We start from the raw sequence: 21,276 nt of genomic DNA, 5'->3' as shown, positions 1-21,276 counted from the left end.
AAAAGATTAGCGATGACTGGTGATAATGGTGATCCCATTGGTGCACCTTCTACTTGTTTATATCTCTGTCCTCTGTGTATGAAATATGTATTGGATAAACAATGTTCTGTTAAGTTTGTGATATGTTTTGGTAGTTGATATTTGTTTTTAATTGATGACAGGGCTTCTTTGACAGGTATTTGTGTGAATAGTGATACAACATCAAAGCTTACAAGAAGGTCACTTTCTTTTATGTGTTGCTTTTTTATTATTTGTATGAAATGGTATGAGTTCTGTACATATGAAGCAGCAGATTCTGCGTAAGGTTGAAGATGTTTTGCTAAATATCTGGCTAGATTTTGTAAAGGTGAGCCTATGGAACTTACTATGGGTCTGAGAGGTATTCCATCTTTGTGTATTTTTGGGAGGCCATACAGTTTTGGGCATTTTGATGATTTTTCTCTGGGAATAATTTTTTGTTGGATTTCTTTACTTATAGTACTTGATTTTATCTTTATCTTCGTGGTTTTTTCTAGATATGTTGTTGGGTCTGTGTTTATGGGATTATATGTGGCGTCTTGAAGTAAGTCAGACAGTTTCTTTTTATAGTCCACTGTGTTCATTACTACTGTTGCATTGCCTTTATCTGCTGGTAATATCATTATGCTATTATCGTTTTTTAAAACTTGCAGTGCTTTTTGTTCTTCTTTTGATAAGTTGCTTTTAGGTGGTTTACTAGTACATAGAATGTTGGTGACGTCATGCCTGACTTTATCAGCATCGTCAGCACTGAGTTTCTTTAGGCTGGTTTCAACTTCGCAAAAAAAACCCTTACATATATATATATATATATATATATATATATATATATATCCTGAAATAGTTTCACATGTCTCATTTTCAAACAAAGAGATGAAGAAAAAACAACAACTGTGAGTTGTTCTAATTTTAACCTACCAAAATTTATAATAAAAATGAACAGAAAAACCTTAATCTTCACTACAATATGAAGTTTCTGGTTGATACCTCCCAAAATACTGCAAAAGAGGGAGACACTTAAGAATTGTCTTTAGTTCTTTTCTCTACCTGCACAGTAAAGCTGCCAATAGTAGTGGCTCGTTTAAATCGTCTTTCTTGTTGTTGAGACATCATGAACAGTGGTGCCAAACGTTGCTCCATGAGTCTTGCAAAACTTTGGTTATTCACCCCCAGCAATGTAATGTCAACTCCCAGTAAAACTACAAAAATAGAAGGAAAATACATACTGCAGCAGTGAGTTAAAGATATATAAACATATACGCTTAAAAAAATGTTTTTCTTTCAACACTTTCAAGTGTTGTGTGTCTGTTTTTTTATGTACAATATTCAATCCAGCATAGGGCCTGTACATGTGTACAAGTACTGTGTGACCTTTAATTGGTTGTTAAAATATATCTTAATCCTACAACATATTTGTAAAATGTTTTTATTGAAAAATGGCTTGGAAGCACATTCCACAAATCCTATTGTGGACATTAGCTTCTACCATTTTATAGCTGTTCTTATTATTATTGTCAGGGTTCCAAGTAACACCCCCAACGAAAGAAGACTCTGAGGCTAGAAGTTCCTCAAACGTTCCATTTTATTAGAGATGTCATATTGGCACATCTGGGAAAACCCAAATCTGAAAGCTTCCAGGTTTTTCCCACCCAAAAGAAAGTCCAAGTCACATGTCCATCACATGGTCCAATCAATGCACCGTCCCAACTGGAGATGCTTCCCAGTCACACTACTCCAGGTGCAGGGCAGGATGTCCTTGACTCTCAGAGAAAAGAATGTTATTATGGCTAGATATCTCCCCAACTCCATACAATCCCCCCTCCCAGTTTCCCACAGCACTAAATGTGGCAGCCCTGAAGATCCAAAGTAAAAGATGGCTTCCAGGACTGACAATTAGAAGCTTATATACAATACTTTTTCACTTGTGCTCTAAAGGGTTAAATAGTTGTTTTATTAGCATCGTTTTACTTTGATTATTGTTAAATATATGTTTTAAATATTGATTCCCATGTGGCGACCGCCCTTATAAATTATGAACAGATGACAATTACAATTTTAAAAAAAATGAATTGCCATGTTAAAAATGATCATAAAAATATGGACAAAATGTTCTCATGGGTAATCACAATTGTTAAAGGTCACCGTGAAATAATTTATTATTTATTTATATGTTTATTTATTTGAATTTATATACCGCCCTTCTCCCGAAGGACTCAGGGCGGTATACAGCCAGAATAAGAACACACAAATAGAAAATTTAATAACAATTTAAAATATATATTAAACCTTATGGCTCATAACTAATTAAAAACCCATTTTTTGAACCTCAAGAATTAAAAATTAAAAATTAAAGATTAAAAGATAAAAAGAATTAGAATTAGGCCAGCCCGGCTTGTTGGAACAAAAGGGTCTTGAGGGCACAGCGGAAGGTGCGTAGGTCCGGGATCCTCCGAATCTCTGGGGGCAATTCGTTCCAGAGGGCAGGTGCCCCCACAGAGAAGGCTCTCCCCCTGCGGGTCACCAGTCGACATTGCCTGACCGACGACACCCGGAGGAGACCCTCTCTGTGGGAGCGTACTGGCCGGTGGGAGGTTATTGGTAGCAGAAGGCGGTCTCATAGGTATCCAGGTCCTAAGCCATGGAGCGCTCTAAAGATGTTAACCAACACCTTGAATCACACCCGGAAGACCACTGGAAGCCAGTGCAACTCACGCAGGATAGGTGTTACATGGGAGCGCCACGTCGCCCCCACAATCACCTGCGCGGCCGCATTCTGCACCAGTTGGAGCCTCCGGGTGCTCTTCAAGGGGAGCCCCATGTAGAGAGCGTTACAGTAGTCCAGGCGGGAAGTGACGAGAGCGTGAGTGACCGTGCGCAAGGAGTCCCGATCCAGAAAGGGACGCAATTGGCGAATCAGGCGAACCTGAAAAAAGGCCCCCCTGGCCACAGCCGTCAGATGTTCTTCCAAGGACAGCCGTGCATCCAGGAGGATGCCCAAGTTGCGGACCCTCTCCGTGGGGGCCAAAGACTCACCCCCAATAGTCAGCGATGGCATCAGCCGACTATATTGGGACACCGGGAGCCACAGCCACTCGGTCTTGGAGGGGTTGAGTCTGAGCCTGTTCCTCCCCATTCAGATCCGCATGGCCTCCAGGTACCAGGACATCAAATAAAAAACAGTACCTGCACACATGTACATTTTCTATGCTATATTGAATATTGTACATTAAAAAAAAAACCACACAACACTTGAAAGTGCCAAAAGAGAAAAAAAAAACTCTAAAAGACCAGAGAAACAGAGTTGTAGCTTATTTATTGAGAAATGGAGAACAGGGGTTCCATTAGATTTACACTGGGAATCACAGAAACACAAGAAATATTTGACTCTCCAAGAAATGACTGGTTTCTACTTATGTTGCAGCCCAAACAAATTGGAAGTAATCAACTACATAACAAAGTATTTGTTTCAATTCAGGAGATAAATGTTCTCTGTGGAAGTAATTTAAACCAAAGCACAGCTGTACAAAACCTGCAGATTTAGAAAGTTCCACATTTCTCCACAAAACTGCAACATGAATGAATTGTGCCGAAGCACAATTGCATTACAGAAAAAAATATTGTTCCATATTCTTACTTTCTTAAGCAGAGAAAATATGCAACTTGCATAGTTAACCATCCATACTGAGAATGTTCATGTTTTCTTAACTACTGTGTTCTCGGATTTAGCAAAAACAAAATCCCACTTGTATTTTTCCAAGAATGTGTCCCTTAGACAAAATGGATTTTCTCAGGAAATTAATCTCACTGGTAGAGTTGTTTGGTATGTAGGGGGCAGATTGTTGAAAAAGGAGTGCTAGCAGGGGAAAATCAACCCTTCTCATATGCATGCTGAGAGGAACAGTTTAAGTATGTTGCTATGAGACAGCCAGATGTATATATGGCCAATATGTATTTATAAATCAACACTTTGTATACCTTGTTATTTTTGTTAAGGTTCTGAAACTTGTAAACCTTGGGCATATTATTTTTGGATATGAAATTCATAGTTTTTTTTTCAAAACTTATTCAGTAAATGAATAAGGCAATAATTTGCAGAAGTCTCAGACTATTTAATACTTTACGAAGACACCAAAAAATGGCAGATATCGCACTCATTTTAACAATGTCAACCTCACAATGTCAAGGTTCTCTCATTAGGAAAATTCTGTTTTTTTAAAAAAACTCTTTACCTGTAATCACCCAGTAATCTCTAGTTGTTTCTGAAGTATCGAGATTTGGATATTCCAGTGCTTTAAAATAAAACAGGAAACAAAGCAATAAAACACTCAACTAGTTTCACATTTTCCAAATTGTCTTTTTTTCTTGTGCTGTGCCAAAAATTTATTCTGCAAAATGTCAGTTTTGTTTTCTTACCAGGAATCCCTGCACGCAAATATTCCTTATTACTAAATGTCTCAATAAACTCCAGAATCAGATCGTCAAGCTCACATACAAAAGGAAAATCACACAAATCATCTATACTTTCCAAATACGTCTTATAGGTTACATTATAAATTGTGCACCGGAGAAAATATATGAGTTGGTGTTCTTTGGAAATCAAGCCCCACAAAAGCAACTGAAAACAAGGAAGGGGGGAAAGTATATTTCCCCAAACCAGAAGCAACAGGGCTACATCTATAAATTTAGGCACAAGTTAGGATTAGTAAAATTTGCCATAGTACATTCATTGAGATCTTGTCTCTATGAAGTTGTGAGAGTTCCTGGAGCTGAGGGAGCAATTAGTTCTTGAATTAATAGTGATTAAAATCAACCTCTCGAGACAGCAATTGTTCATTTCTTCTTTTTTTCTCCCTTCCAATTTCTTCTAGGTTACTAATAACACTCACTGAGTTATTCTATACAAAAAAAACAAAACAAAAACCTAAATAAATTCTTTCTTTTGAAAGAAGTATTTCTTTCTTAATTGTATGCCTTCTTCTTGCCAGGTCAAACTATTTAAGGAACAGGACTGCCACAACACTCTTCTCTGGAAAATGAGTGAACAAGAGGGTACTCTGGAGAACAATGGCTGAGGATTTGTGAAAACAAGATTTGAAGATCCCCTTCTAGATTGCAATAAGGGGTCCCAAGGTACTACTTCATGTGCCTTCATGAACCCCATTAGTCGTTTTAATATTCCAGATTGACAACTACAAATTATGTATACACGTTCAAGGTTATTTTACTCAAACTCCAGAATATATTCTTTTCACAATAGAGTTATTTATTTCTCCCATATAGTATTCCACCTTTTTTATATATAATTCAAGGTGGCAAATTTGATATTCTTGCCTATTTTCCACACATGATTTGTAAATACCTCTTGAAAAGTCATTATAAAACTAGTCAGAAGAATGCTCATACAGACCAGAATTCTCCCTTCCAGGCAGGTCACCTAGAGAAGGTCTATTAAAAGTCACCCTCCTCGCAAGGTATATGAGGTACAGCCACTCTTTGTTTAGTGGTTACCTCATTTAACAACTGTTCTCAAATACAAAGGTAGATTAAAAAATATATTTTCTGATCTTTGCACAACTTTAGGACCAAATTTTGTGTGCATAACTATCAAAACCTTCACTGTGAAATGTTAGCAAACTTAGGGAAGCACTATATTGCACAGAAAAGCAGCTTCAGGAAGAAACAGTCTGCTTAAGCAATCTCTATATACCCTGCGAGGGGCAAAAAGAAAGGGGGGGGGGAGGAAATATGTCAGGCATAGGTCACTGTGGGAGACAATATTGAATGGGGCAGCAACAACCAGGGATCTTTACAGCATTTCTCTCTCTCCCTCAGAGGTGTATGTTCACTTAGCAACTATTTTGCTTAATAATATTTTTCTTTTGATTTAAGGAATGGATTGCAGTCACTAAACAAGGGGACAATATTTAGACTAAGCAACAGGCCTCCTCTGCAGCAGCTCCAGTTTCAAAACTCTCTGTATGAAGCTTCATGTAGCCCACTGCTTGTCAATATTCTATGAAGAAATTAAAATTGTATTGTTCCTTTGATGAGCTTTCATCCCTGACTGACTGAATGAGAGCATCTACCTTGGGGTATGATTTATTCTGTGGTTGCTCTAAACCACAAAGAGCCCTTCAAGATTGGGGGCAGATTATAATACACAAACAACATGCAATAAGTAACTATTTTCCAAATTGGTACTACCCACATGTTTTGGCAAACTGGATTGGTTAAAGCTGATGTGCACAGTCAACAGACCCATAATTGTATGTAACAATACATATCCATACAGATAATATGTCTAAAATAAATGCTAATTCATTCATTAATACATTAATGCAACATTAACAGCATTTTAATTTAAAGACAGGTATACTGATGTGCCAACATTCACATATGTCATGTAAGAAGAAACATATTTTTCTGAGCAATCAATTATCAAACGTAAATTTCATTGCAGCAATTTTATTCTATTTATGACTTTTTAAATCATGTATGAAGGAGATTTTACAGCCTAAAGGGAAATGACAGTATGAAAATGCTCCGTGCCTTTACCAATAAATTAAAATTATGCAGTAGCAAATTAATAAGCTCTTTCTAGATTGATATTTACAGAAGAGAAATCATGAACCTTGTATGCTCTTCAGATTTATGAGACAACATAGCAAAAAAGCAAAAAAAAAAGTAATTATGTGAAAGAACAGGAGGGGACTGCAATATAATGAAAAGAAGATTCTTCCTCAGTGCCAAGTTTAAGATAAAACCCTTCTTGGTGTATATAATGTTGAAAGAGTAAGAAAATTTTGTTCCATCAACAAATAAACAGAAATGGATCCAACTCAGAGTTTATTAGAATATACATATTGTCTTTTAAATCTATTGTTCAATGTTTATAAAAATTTGGTTGCCGGCAAAGTTACTGAGTAATCATTTCATGACCTGATAACATACTTTGGAAACCAGTCTGGGGAACTGGTACTACTTAATTTTATTAAGTCCCTTCAGTATTTCTTTTCAGATGCATTTTAAATACAGGTTTTCCCCATATTCCCTTTTAAGGAAAGATGGTTGGCAAAGTAAACTAATTAGTTATCTGAAGCAAACTAAATCAATGGTTCTTAAATACTAAATATTTCCAAATAGCCTATCAGTTATTAGTAAATATGTTCCTGAGCTAAACTCACAGTGACTTTTTGATTCTGTCCATGTCCATGTCATGGCAGCATATGAAAATGAATTGCTTCTTTCCCCAGAATACCTTTTTAACAATCTAGCCTGCAACTCTACTATTTGTTGTTATTATTTGAGGGACAAATGAAGTCCTACCCTCTTTAGCTTTATGGGATTAGCCAAGACCGGCAAGGGGTTATCACCTCCTGAAATCTCATTTAATATGAATGATTACCAAATATTAGGGCAATGTGAAGAACATGGATGTTTGATCCAGGATGAATGACTGTTATCTTTTGGGCCAACTTCAGATAGATGCCTTGGTAAATTTTCTACGAGTTGATTACAACAGGGGTCCCTTTTTGATTCCACGGATGGGTGGCAGTGTGCACAACCTAATTCCCACGCATTAACAAATGAAGTTTTACATGCTCGCCCATCATTCTGGTGGCCCGGATCCCAACAGGTTCAGGATCCCTGGATTACAATAACAGTTCCAAAGAGAGGGTTTTGAAACTTTAATTTTACCTTTTTATTATTGTTGCTGTTGTTGTTGTTAACTATTTGGTCATTAATATAGTATATGGATGACAGGCTAATAACTTGCAAATAGATTTAGTAGTTTAAAAATTGGGGGGGGCTGTTTCACAAGGGGTGAGAAACTAATATTGTTGTAATATATTAATCTGTATTCAACTAGGGAGGATAATATGTGTATATAGGTTAGGTTTTTTTCCCAATGCATTTTAATGTTTTGTTTGTGTTTTCTTCTTTTTTTAAAAAATAAACTTTTGAAGTTTTTTGAATTTGTATTTTAACTTTTTTTTAAATAAAATAAAAATAGAACAATAAAATAGGGAGTAATATAAAGAAGACTTACCTTCAGCAATAGTTAATGGTGGGAAAGTAAGATAGAATCCCACCAATTCTGCTGAAAGCTGATTAAGAAGGTTGCTTGAAACTGTGCCATTTAAGACTGTACTTTCATTTCTCACCACATAAAACAGAGTGACAGCCTGAGACACATTTGATGTGTTCAGGATCTGAAAAAATAAAACAATTGCAATAGGGAGAGAGTGGATAAATTCATTTTGATTTATTGTTCTTTCCATGTATTATTATATTAGTGCAAAGATCAAGGGTAAATGTTAATCATGCTATTACTGTAAAAGACACATGCGCCCATGTATTTTTACTCTTTAGATAGACAATCCAACCAACCCAACAGGCAGTAGAAAAGAATATTTCTATTTCACAAACAAAAACTCATCTTGGAAGAACATTTTTAATATCAATAATGATGGGCCATTTGGATGTATCCTTAATGATGGGCCATTTGCCTGTATATATGAAAGAAAATGGTAACATTTCTGTTGTTATGTTTAATTCTGCTCCATTTTTAAATTTTAAGAGCTGAGCATTCAAAACATTCAAATCTCATTTGTTCTTATAGCTTTTCCCACCCATCTAATCTGCAGGGCTATCAACTATACAAATTATAACCAATTTTATACTATGGAAACTAGAATTGGGGGAAAATGGGAGAGGGAACAAGCAGGAGAAGCAAAAATGGCATGTTCCATGCACAGGGGAGACAATATTTCATTCAGGTTTCTTCCATTAAAACAAATAGGGAGTGGAGGAAGTTCAAATGGGAAATGTGTCTTGTCTTCATGGTAATGCCATTTTCAACAGAGTAATGTTATGCCCACAAAGTTTACCACATGCTTTCAATGCATATTATGCAAGTCTAATTGCACAGACCTGCAGCAAACATCTGGGGCAGACAAGACTGCCATCCTTTCTTGATGCTCAAAGAAGAAGCAAAAGAGCACACATAACTCTTCCTCGTCTCTATTAGTTTAAAAAGAGCCCCCAAAAATATGCTGTGCATCATGCATGAATTGAAGGAACCAAACAAATTCTTGCTTACAGGCACATTCTAAATGTAAGAAAACTCAAACAGATTTAATACAATGAGATAAAGATCTCATCTATGATAGGAAGATGATATTACAAGATTCTGTACTGATGAAGGACAAAAATATCATAAGGGAGGGAATATACAGGTATCAGGTCCAATCACTCCTATCACTCTTGTTCATTGCTGGCTTCTTGTTCTTTGTTCTATCTGCTTTGAGGGTATATTGCTCTAAGAACCATTAAATTATATTTTATAAGGAACATATTTATATGATACTAAAAGGTGTTAAAAGTTCAAACCGATAATAATATAGATCAGTTGGTTCATATAAAAATTATTCAAATGCCAAATGAATTATTTCTTATTCTGAATTCAGATTTTTTTTCATAAAGCAATTACTATATATGATTCATACTCTTTCTACACAAAGTAAACAGTTCACTTCTGCCAGTCAAGCTTATCAAGCCAAATTTTTGACACTTCTTTCCTTTGGCATGTCCCTGTAGATTTCTGGCATGACTAGTCAACTAGAAAGGATCCTATCAAACTTTATTTTGATTTTTACCACTCAGTATATAAAATATGACTCCATATCTGGAAGTGAGTATATAATTAACTGAATGTAAAACTTGGAAAAATGTTTGAAATGATTATTGAATTCTGCCATTGCTCCGTTTAGTAACACATACTAAATTATGATGGTACATATCTTTTAGTTAGTTATAGCTTTGAAAAGATTCCAATATCCACAAAATAAAAGTAACTGGTTTAGTTTTACAGCATCTCAGAAATGCAGCCTGTAAGTTTTAGCACTATATTCTTAAATAATATTTCAATAATAACTACAAATAAGGGGCTAAGATCCATTATTCATACAGTTTAACTGCTTTTAAATGTGGAACCGGACTGTATTCACTTTAATTAGTGCCCTCTGTTTTGTGAACTGGCCAGTTAACACAATTCAATTGGTTTTGCAGATACTGAACAGGATTTTGGTCCTTATGTTTTATTTGTAATTTTATAGACAGATCAGTTTGAGATGAATCTTGTCGTTGCTAATTACTGTGCATGAGAGCCCTACAACAGCTAGCTAACTCATTCATTCATTCATTCATCTCCTTCCACTTATGACTGTATGACTATAACTTTGTTGCTTGTATCCTTACAATTTATATTGATATTGACTGTTTCCTGATTGCTTATTTGTACCCTATGACTATCATTAAGTGTTGTACCTTATGATTCTTGATGAACGTATCTTTTCTTTTATGTACACTGAGAGCATATGCACCAAGACAAATTCCTTGTGTGTCAATCACACTTGGCCAATAAAAAATTCTATTCTATTCTATTTTAAAATATTTATATAGCCACCCATCTTGTAGAACACAACCCTGGGAGGCTAAAATAAACACGAACAAAAGAAAACCAAGAAAAACCAGGCATCCAATCCATCATCAACACTCATTCATGCAATCTGCTTAGCAGATAAATAATTGCAGAGAGGATAAATAAATTTCCTCATTTCTGAATCTTTTTTTAATACAAAGTCCAGCTCAAAATCTCAAATTCTGCTTGTCAGAGCAGACCCACACAGTATTCCTTGATATCCACCAACAGTGGATCTCTTGGCTCCAAAGAAAGTGGCATATTGAACGGAAAAGTGTGAGAGATGTATAGAAATCAAATACAATTTTGTAAGAATAGCTGCCCTTGTATGTGTTTATATAAACATGGAAGTAAGATTCCATACATATATGCAATGGTTAAGGTGTTAGACGAGGAATAGGGAGACCTAAAGTCTAGTCCACTCTCAGTCATGAAATCTCACTGGGGTAACTTTGGGCTGCTCATACTCTCTCAGACCAAAATAGGAAGAAAGAACATTATGGATACTGCTTTGAGCTCCTGTACAAAAAAAAAAAAGAGGGCAGGATATAAACCTATTAAATAAATGAATAATGATAAATGGATGATAATAAAATAAATGAATAATACATTACAAGTGTCATCATATGAATCATGAATTTTCTCTTAATAAATGGTAATAATAAAATATATTTATATTGGCCTTCCAATTATACTGATAACAATATGATACAAATAAGACCTGCAAAGAATCTTCATCTGTTTTATGTAGTAATAATTTGATAAAGTTTAGAATTTTTACCTGAACATTTAATTTGCTAGTGGTATTCAAGATCTTCCTCTCAGCATCTTGAAATGCCCTCTGCAATCTTTGTTCCATTGTCTGAACAAATCTGCATGACTGTATGTTGTCTGATTCATCCACAAACTGTAATTCTAGATGAACAAGAGCCATTGCATTTAGTGAATATATATTCTCTGCCTTGTTAAAACTTGCAACTCTACACATATCTTGAAGAACAAAGTCTCTTCAAGTCAAACTTACTGTCAAGCTTCCAAGTAATATGTCCCCTGAAAAAATGTCCAAGGCATCCATTTTCCATTAAAGCCTTTTTATTAGGATTACTTTATCCTGATGACGATCAGGTAGTCTTCTTGCAACAGTACTAAAGTGGTTGGCCATTTCTTTCTTCTAGGATGATTTTTACTGCCCTACCTAGCCTGATATTTCATGGAGCTCTCCCAGCTATACTCAGCTCCAAGGTCAGCCACATTCACACTAATCAGGATTAAGCCCACTGAATTCAAAACTTACTTCTAAATAAACGGAACAAAATTCACTGCACAAGATTTCATACTATGGCATTAAAACGGATCATTAAATATATAGTACAAGTATATCTTGCTTAAGAACCATTTGTTCAGTGACTGAAATTATGGCAGTGCTGAATAAATGTTACTTATGGCCAGTCCTCAAAATCCTGGCCACAGCAGCACCCCCCACAATCACACGATCATGGTCCAGGTACTCAGGTGCCCAGTTTGTGATTACAAAGTCACAGGAAGCTATGTCACATAATCACTATTTGCAAACTTCCCTGCTGGCTCTCCACAAGCAAAGTCAATGGGGAAGCCAGCAGAGAAGGTCACAAGTTCCTCTCACTTTTTGTCCACCCTGCAATACTCCCCATCAGCCCACAGCCTCTGCCAGTTCTCCTTCAGCTTCCCCTGACTTGCACACAGCCTATGCCAGCCCTCTCACAACTTGCATGCAACCTGTACCAGCCATCCCCCACAGCACCTCCACGCTCCTTACCTGAGACTCCTGCCTCTCCCTGCTTAATGACTTGTATGCCTTGAAGTTACAATGGCAACCAGGGCTGCCTGGGATTGCTGTCACTATGTGATGTGGTCATGTAATATCACACTTTATAACCACATCTCTTAGCGATAGCAATTCCACTCCCAATGGTGGTCGTAACCTGAGGACTAGCTTAGTAACGCTAGTAGTATGAAGCATTATGTTTCTATTTCAAGTAAATCAATTCCAATCCAACCAATTATGATAGATACAATCAGTACTGTTGTTTGGATTTTTTCCCTCCTTCCTCTTTAACTCTTTTGCTTTCTGTGTCACGTTTTTAGATGATAAATGTAGAAAAGACACTTTTAATAGTGGTATTTGTTAACCATTCTGTGAACCTTTTTGAAGAGTGTTAAAAGCTTTTTTAAAGAGCAGGAAAATAGTGTGATACAGTTAAAGGAATAACAAAAATCAAATGTTGTTGTAACACATATAAAAAGTGTGCTTTGTTGCTTCAGACCTAGTAGTTTAAAACAAATTGAAGCAATTCTATTAGCTAAATCATTGTTACAATTAAAATAGCTAATTTTATCTAATTAAATGCCACTCTCTTAATTTTCAAGGGGCAGATTGACCCAATTGTTTTCAAATACTATCTGACAGAAGGACAAGCCTTAAACAGGGAAGGGAGGAATACCCACTTCTAATACATTTTGATTACTGGAGCACAGTGTCTTTGGGACCAAGTTTAGTTCCCCACTCCAATTTAGAAGAACCTTAGGTGTACAAAGACCTTTTTATTTCCTGTTCTAACACTGAAATTTGTAGCTGTACTAACAGATATAACCCTATTACCTCTGAGACTGTACATTAGAGAAAATTTACCTGTTTTCAGCTGAAAATGATAAGCTGGCAATGGGTTCCATGGTAAGGCTAAGACAGCAACAGAATGAAGATTTGGCACATGTTTCCTAATATCTAAAGTGGCATTAGTAACACCATAAGCAATTAGCATTTCAATAACCACAGCAGGTATGAAAACGAGTCTGTCCTGAGTAACATAGTAACCAATTGTCACATTGTTTGATTGCTCCAGAATTTCTATCTGAAAAATAAAAAAGATAAATATGCATTTCATATTCCTCACAATTAAGGAGTTTTGATTCAGATCACTAAGAGAACTGTATGACTCTTCTGTTCAAGGAACTAAAAAGATTAAACTGTTAATCTCAAAGAAATGATCAAGACAAAATTGCCCTTTCAATAAAATTATAAATAATTAAAAATGTTTTGTTAGATTAACAGACTCACTGAAGAATGAGCATAAAGTGAAAAGCACTTGGCCTTAGGTGACCTGACTTACTTCAAATGGATTATTCTCTTTGTTGATTAATTTAGTATTCATTAGTCTTATATTACTTTACTAAACTCTACAGTTACAGTGTCTTGGAAAAATGCAAGTTGTTATAACAAAATACATATGGTAAGTTTCTTGGTTCTATGTTATACTATATGCAAATATCAATTAAGAGCTTGCCTTACATGACACTGGAACATTGGAATGGAATACTAACTATGCATTTTACAAATCCATACAGACCATTATTCTTTTGGAATAAAGGAAAAACAGCAATGGAAAGGATACTAAAGTTGTAAAAACCAAAATATTATGCAAACCAGAGAACAGCTTAATAACAGTAATAGCTCGCTCTCTATTGTATCTCCTTAAATATTCTGGAAGTAAATTTGGTATGCTGTTTCCTTTTTTCAGATAGATCTATTGGCTCTCCTACAAATTAACTGACCTTAACTGAATAATAGAGTTAGAAGGAACCTTGGAGGTTTTCTAGTCCAACTCCATGTTCAAGCAGGAGACCCTACACCATTTCAGACAAATAACAGTCCAATCTCTTCTTAAAAGTGAATAATAGAAGTCCCATTCCACTGGAATGAGTTGCATGTTCCATTCCGGACACTGCATTTTCAATCGGAGATTCCTCGTTGCAAAATGCCCAGACTTTTCAATCTTAATGATCAAAGCTCCTTCTCTGTTCTGCCTAAAATCAAGGAAATATATTCTAAAAGAAACTGGTAAATAAAAATAGTTTGCTTTCATATTTGTAATTCGCAACAATTCTGCCAATTCTATACATTTTCACAAAGATGTTAAAAAGAACCCTTAGCTTGTGTCCTTAATCTGATTATAAAACAGACACCAAACTTGCTTACTTGTGCATTGACATTTTGATTGAAAGCTTGACGCAATGCCAGGGTGAGACCTTTAGTGACATTTTGTTTCAAGGAGCCACTCAGCAGCAGTCTTCTTGTATTCAGAAACAATACTAGAATGTAAAGATGCGTATTTATTTACAAGTATCCTTCGTTCACTTTCTCTATATTTTTTTCCAAATCACAAGGCCTGGCCATATAGTTTACAAACAAACTGAATTCTGCAAGGGAATTTACATTCAGTACTGAAAACTTGAACTCAAGTAAAAATTATTATTTACAATCAAAGATCATTAATTGTTAATCTTCTAAGCCAACAATGTCATCATAATCATAATTAAATAATTAGAAATCCTTATTGATAAAACGTTTCTTAGAGCAATATTTCTGCCCTAGAAGAGTCTGCAGCTTCTCATGAAGTTTCCTAATTTGTTACTCTCCTTATTTTGGCCCTTTAATAAAATTGGCTTTTATACGTGATTCCAATTTTGTAATTGTTCTGGATCCATTTCATCAAATGCTCTCATGAATAGCATATCTGGTGGTGTGACCTCAGAACAACCTCTCCTATCCTGGAACTCCCCAAATGTACTGCAACTCTCAGAAATCTAGGAGCCAGCTTGAGAAAGACTGCCTTGGAGGAAGAAGAGGACAATACAGGGGAATTAAGCAGATCTTGATATTGCCAGCACCTTAGAAAATGCCATTTGTGGAATCCGGAGGTTCAGGAAATCAATGTTCCCTAGCTGGTCCCATCCTTTATCTCCAGGCATAGATTATCCACAGGAACAGAGGTAATAGTATGTTCAAACAGAAGCCTAGAATCAAAGACACAATTTCCCATCTAGAAACACAATGTTCCCAATTCCCAAATCCTACCCATAATCATGGGAAGGCATGCTTCTCATACAGTTCAAATTAGGATCTTCCTAATAAGCTTATACATTAGGAAGGTATAAAACTTCTGGCAAGATCAGAACCAAACAGAGTAAAGTTAAGAGGACAGATGAAAACTGCTCCTTGAAGAAGGAGATCTCAAGCCACCAGCAATACATGGGTGGGGAAATAATAAATATTGAATTTATTAACAATAGGGTTTATATTTTATACTGAGCAATTGCTGAAACCCATTCTTAACTGCTTCTATAATTCTTGTAATACCTTACTTATTAAAGACCTGTGTCTTTGAATCCTTATCAATATGATTCCAAGTCTAGTGTCAGCTAAAAGAAAGTTGATGGTTGGAATGAGGAAGTAACATCAGCTATAAAGGTCTTAAGTTTGATGAACAAACCAGCACATTATCCCATGTATGTTTGTAAAATCTTTGCTGGACAGTTCCCTTTCTATCTTATACAATTGGGAAACATGCGGCATCATGTGGAGTGCAAAACTGCTAAAACCTGAAAGGAGTTTCCTGCTATTTCGAGGTGAGAAAGTAAAGAAAATTGTAAGGAAATCTTTATAACAAGAATATCAGGATTAGAAAAAGATCTCCCCAAACCTAGCCCTTCCAATGTGTATAATATGGATTTACCCTATCTGAAATCCTTGGTGTCAAACTTTGTCCCTTAACCATCAAATAGTGCCCATCTATGTAATACACCAAGATTCTCAATCTACTGGATCAGAAGTCCCCAACCCCCAGTTCACGGACTAGCACTAGTCCGCAGCATACCAGAAACTGGTGCGTGCAAACAAGCAATGCCCCATCCATGGGATGCTGGCAGCCCGTGAAATGACGACTCCTCTGGTCCATGGAAAAAACTCTCTCCAAGGAACCAGTCCCTGGTGCCCAAAAGGTTGGGGGCCACTGTACTAGATAATTCTTGGCCTTGAGATTAAGCAGACTTTTCAGCCATTCAGCATTAATGGAAGCACCACTAGTTTTAGAACTGTGCTATAAGAACTTTGAGCTAGGCTGTGTAAAAAAAAAGATTTAAAAAATACTATCTATCCACCTAGCTATCCTTTTCAGTTACTATGCTAATTTTAAAAAAACCCTGAAATTAATTATTATACTTTCATAATCAAAATCAATATCTAGCATCCAAATGTACACATATTCATACCTGTCTTAACAAGCAGGTTTCTGGACAGCTGGCATTCCAGAGGGAGAACTGTTGTCACATTAACAAAAGCTGATTCAGTAGCAGCAACAGAAGCATTTTCAGCAGATGTAGGGAGAAGTCTAGATGTTTTCGCTGATGCTGTAATAGATGTCAAAGCTGCTGTCATTGTTAATGGGTATGCAGTTGATGTTTTACTGATGTCTGGGCTTGTGGATTTCTTGGTGTCAAGTAATGTTTCAGTTTGTCTTGGTGCATGTGTTGTGGGCACTGAAGCTGTACTAAATTTCTCAATTGGGGATGAACTAGTGATATATTCAGGTATTATAGAACCATCCCTTGATACAACTGGAAAATTTGCATGTATTACTACTGGGCTTAAAGTTGGTGCCATTTTTGTGACAGTGTTATTTTTTGCTAATGTTGACTTTAACGTGCTTAATGCCATCACAGATGGTGAATTGTCAGTGCTCAGTGAGAACAAGGATGAAGTCAGCATTGGTGATGTTGGAGCTGATTTTCCTGTAACTGGTGTTGCTTCTGAAGTTGCTAGAGATGATAATACACCAGGAGACACAGACGGTAACACTGTAATGACAGAATGAGTAAAGTTGGTTGTTGGCAACAAAGAAGTTAGTTGCGTTTGTGATGCATGGGTAGAAGTTATGATAGCTGCAAAAGTGGTATGTGTTTGCAATGGAGTGATTGTGGTGATCTCATTATGTATTTTAACTGTACCTTGGGCATTATTTTTATTATTTGTATGCAACATTCTAGTAGTTAATGCTGTAGATGGTTGGCTCAATTGATTATGTGTTTTTGAATTAAAGTTATTTACAAAGTCTGTTGTTTTTCTTACGATCGAATATTCTTCAGTAACATTTAATGTTGGCACTGAGCTTACAATTGATTTAGGGGGAGCTTTTTTATTACTAATTGTACTAACTTCATTATTTACTGGAAGAGTTAATTTAGTAATGAACTGAGAAGCCGCTGAAAATGGAAGTGAGGTGTAAAACCTGTTTGTTGAGGCAAACAACTTTTCAGAGTTACTTGTCTGAGGTTCGGGTGTCATGTGCAATTTGTCAGTAGACAGCCATGAATGAGAATGAGTTGACAAAGTTGTAGAAAATGTATCCAGATTAGATGTTTGAGTGTTAGTAGCTGTGAAATCTTTAGATGTAGAATAGGACTGCTTTTGATAACCTGAAATGAAATTAGTATTCCCAACTGTGAAATTTTCCAGAAAACTTTGAGATGCATATATTTTTCGTTTTGATTGTAATAATGGCATTTCTGTGATCTGTGACAAGGTACTTTGGTTTTGAAAAGAAGGTGAATATGATGTTTCTATGGAAGATAACGGTATGTTAAATTCCGAGAAACTTTTAGACTTCATTTTAGTGAAAGGTACAATTGAAACTTGCCAAGCAGATGTTACAGTTATATTAATGGGTGCTACTGAAGAACTGGAAGGTTTGTTCTTTACATAACTTGTTGATTGTTTCCAGACAGGAATCTTTGAATATATTCTTTCTAAAGCTGTGTGACTTGCAATATCTTTTGTGGTTAGGAATATCTGGGTTGTCTTCTTTCCTGAAGACGCACTGCCATCAGAAGTGGACTGCCTATCTCTATTGCCCCAGTGAGGAACTAAAGCTTTATTTAACATATCTAACTTGCTTTCTGAAGTGGCATCAGTAAGGCCCTTGGGAAATGTTGCTGGGGTTCTCAAATGATCGTCTGATGAAATAACTGAGACCAAATCATACACGTCTGAAGTTGTCACAGCAGTTTTGTAAGTTGTGTCAGCCATATGTGAATGTTCATCAGCAGAATTATTTAAAAGTGGCTGAGATAAATGTTTTGAATGTGAGCCTAAAGTTGTGAATACTACTGAATTTTTCTCTTCTTTTGTTAAACTAAGATTTGGGTTTTGTTTTTTAGATTCTATTGGCTTTAGCTTCATAGAATCATTAACTGGAGTTATAGATGTGACAGTAGAACGAGGTTTCAGAAGCTCTCTAAAAGAAGTTGGCAAAGAAACTGGAAAAGTTGTAAAGGTTGTTCTTTCTTGTGAAAAAACATTCGGAAGCATTTCTTGCCAAGGTGCTTGTCTGCTGACCGGAATTGTTAAAGGAAACTTTGTGGACGGTGTCTCCCAAAACCAGTATGGAGGGATATTATTTGCACCAAGAACTGTGAACACTGTAGAATCCTTTGTGAAAGACTGTTGTTGCAATAATTTCTCCACAGAAAAATTAGGAGGCCATATAGTAGCTTCATAATTTCTATCAGGAGTATCTTTTTTAAAAACCCAGGTTAATTCTGTGATGGGAGAATTTGTTAAGTTAGTCTCTAAAACAAAGTTAGGATTTGAGGTTGAAACAGTAGAATGAGCTGCAATGTAGGATGGCCAATTAGTCCTCATAATTAAGGAAGGAATCTCATCTGTTGAATAGGAGGTGGGAATAGTTGCCAATGTTGGTATTTGAACTATTGCATTATCTTTTATTGTTTCTGAATTAACTACAGTTTGCACTGTTGAGGAAGACGTATTAGTCAAATGAGAAAGCCTTTGACTTTCAGGAGATATTAATGCTCTTTCTCCTGTAGATTTTGATATTATCATAGAGGACAGACCAGTAATGGTTTCTGATAATGAAGACAGAGCACCTGAGGTATGTAGAGCTGATGCAAAAATCCATGGAATTGTTTTCCTGCTTTTAAGAATTGGGTATGATGTGGTTACAAACATGCTGCTTTTTTTCAGAGATGATGTGATATCCATTGCTTTACTTGTGAATGGTGGGGCAAAAGATGCTTTATGAATTAATTCAGAAAAAGAATTATTTTTTCTAAAACTCAGTGCAGCTTTCTGAGTAGGTAGTACATCAAAAACCTCACTGGGTATTAATGCACGGAAAGCAAATGGATGCCATTTCCTATCTCTTGGATATATATATATCTTGGCTTTTTCTATGGGATGCTTATTAATCAATTCAAAATTATAACTAGAGGAGGAGGTAGCGACCCAAGATTCATTGCCAACCTTTCTGGATAACACATATTTTGTTGTGCTCAGTGAATTACCTGATTTTTTATTTGAGTTAGATTTAGCTGTGTTTGTGCTGAGTAAATGTTTCACATTTATGGACGAGGGCATTTTGGTAGATGACACAGACGACTTGGAAACAACAATGATAGGTGTATCCTTTATCAAAGACAAAGGGGATGATAATGGAAAGTTTGGAAATATGTTTGATCTTAATTTGATTTCACTTGAAATGGAAGATGTTGTACATGGAATTATCTGAAATGACAAAGTAGTAGCTGGATGTGTCACTGATGATGATGTAGACAATGCAGGGGGCACACTAATTTGAGGCAAACCTGATACAATAGTCATTTCATCAGCTTCCTGAGGCTTCGTTGGTGATTCAGTTGATACCTCAGAAGGTTCCTGCGATGCACTGTTGCCACTGCCTTGATAGAGAGTTGGTAAAAGCCTAGTTTGGTCCATAGTTCTGGTTCGAGTTCCTGCTAATGTACTTTTTATTATCTGAAGCAAATTAGCATTCTCCAAGGCTTGCCTCATTGAAATATCACCCACTGAGGAAGACTCAAGTTCTTTAGAAGGCCATGTTGGTGATAATACAGCTCTCCAGTTAGTAAAAGGTTCTGAAGAGGGAGCAACATTTATCCGTTGTTGCTCAGCACCTGAAAGATAATACATTTGTAATGAAAACCTATCAAACTTCTATTAAAACAGAACACATTCATTTGAATTTCTTTAGAACGGGATTGCACCCATCTCCAGCTCTCTTTCAGATAGAACAGTTAATTTGAGATCACATGGGAGCACAGACTGGTCAAGGATGGATTATACTGGCATAAAAATCCAGTTTCCTGGATTCATCAGCATCTAGTCATGTCACAAATAGAACATAGTTGTGTTCTGACCCAGCCTTAGCAAGTACATAGTGATAAGACATTTACTCATGAGTAAAACAAGCCCATTTTTATAACAGGGCAGTAACAGTCTTTTATTTACATAGATAAACAAAAAATCAAACATAATTAGTCCCAACACACCTAAGTTTAGCCAAGAAATCCAAATTGCTTGCTGTATACTAGAAACGAATGGATGTCTGTGACAACCACCCAGACTCCCAACCCCCCCCTTATTTATTTCCCAGCCACGGAAGGGCTGCCTGTCGTCTGTGTCTGCCTCTTCCTGAATGCCAGCTTATTGTTTTCTTTTGCTCTCCTCTCTTTTCCTCTCTGGGCATAAGTGCATCTAGGATGGGCCCCATATGTTACTCCCCCTCACTCAGCTTAGGCCCCGAAGACAGATGTTTCTCCACCTGGGGGAGGACAGAAGGCCTCGGCTCTGCCTCTGTCTCTGATGCTGTTTTCTTATCAGAGCCTTCCAAAGGCTCCAAAGCTGGCCCAGGCTCTCCCTCCACCTCCTCCTCGTCTGACTCTGCAGCTAGCTGGCAGCTGACGGGCCACAACAAGTTGGAAACAAGAGGCTCAAAGAATATCCGCAAGAGGTAGATAAAATGATATGGTAAATAGTCCTATTCCTCAGGGAAAACAGATTCTCCTCATAGATTAGAGAAAGTTCCTGGGATAAATAATAATAATAAAGTTCTGGGCAACAGTTTCATTGATACTGGTAAATGTACAAA

General features: G+C 36.4%; 1 protein-coding gene across 6 annotated transcripts in view; it reads right to left on the bottom strand.

Moving 5' to 3' along the window:
- Positions 1 to 21,276, bottom strand: part of KIAA1549L (KIAA1549 like) — a 191,876-nt gene that overhangs the window by 89,930 nt on the left and 80,670 nt on the right. For 2 of the 6 annotated variants that reach the window (XM_087878307.1, XM_060687669.2), the window contains exons 2-9: positions 19,976 to 20,302; positions 16,586 to 17,170; positions 14,514 to 14,626; positions 13,170 to 13,389; positions 11,283 to 11,416; positions 8,069 to 8,231; positions 4,248 to 4,307; positions 1,066 to 1,217 (exon numbers count right to left, since the gene is read on the bottom strand). In XM_087878307.1, the coding sequence (XP_087734433.1) occupies positions 1,066 to 1,217; positions 4,248 to 4,307; positions 8,069 to 8,231; positions 11,283 to 11,416; positions 13,170 to 13,389; positions 14,514 to 14,626; positions 16,586 to 17,170; positions 19,976 to 20,302 (1,754 nt within the window). Of the gene's footprint in view, positions 1 to 1,065; positions 1,218 to 4,247; positions 4,308 to 8,068; positions 8,232 to 11,282; positions 11,417 to 13,169; positions 13,390 to 14,513; positions 14,627 to 16,585; positions 20,303 to 21,276 lie in introns of all 6 variants that reach the window. The other 4 variants (XM_087878297.1, XM_087878301.1, XM_060687668.2 and 1 more) reach the window with 3 other exon arrangements.

The sequence above is a fragment of the Pantherophis guttatus genome, chromosome 1 (assembly GCF_059756535.1).
Source record: "Pantherophis guttatus breed Tessera chromosome 1, ASM5975653v1, whole genome shotgun sequence".
Taxonomy (NCBI): Eukaryota; Metazoa; Chordata; class Lepidosauria; order Squamata; family Colubridae; genus Pantherophis; species Pantherophis guttatus.
Note: the sequence above shows the minus strand (reverse complement) of the source record. Positions and strands in the feature narration are given on the sequence as shown.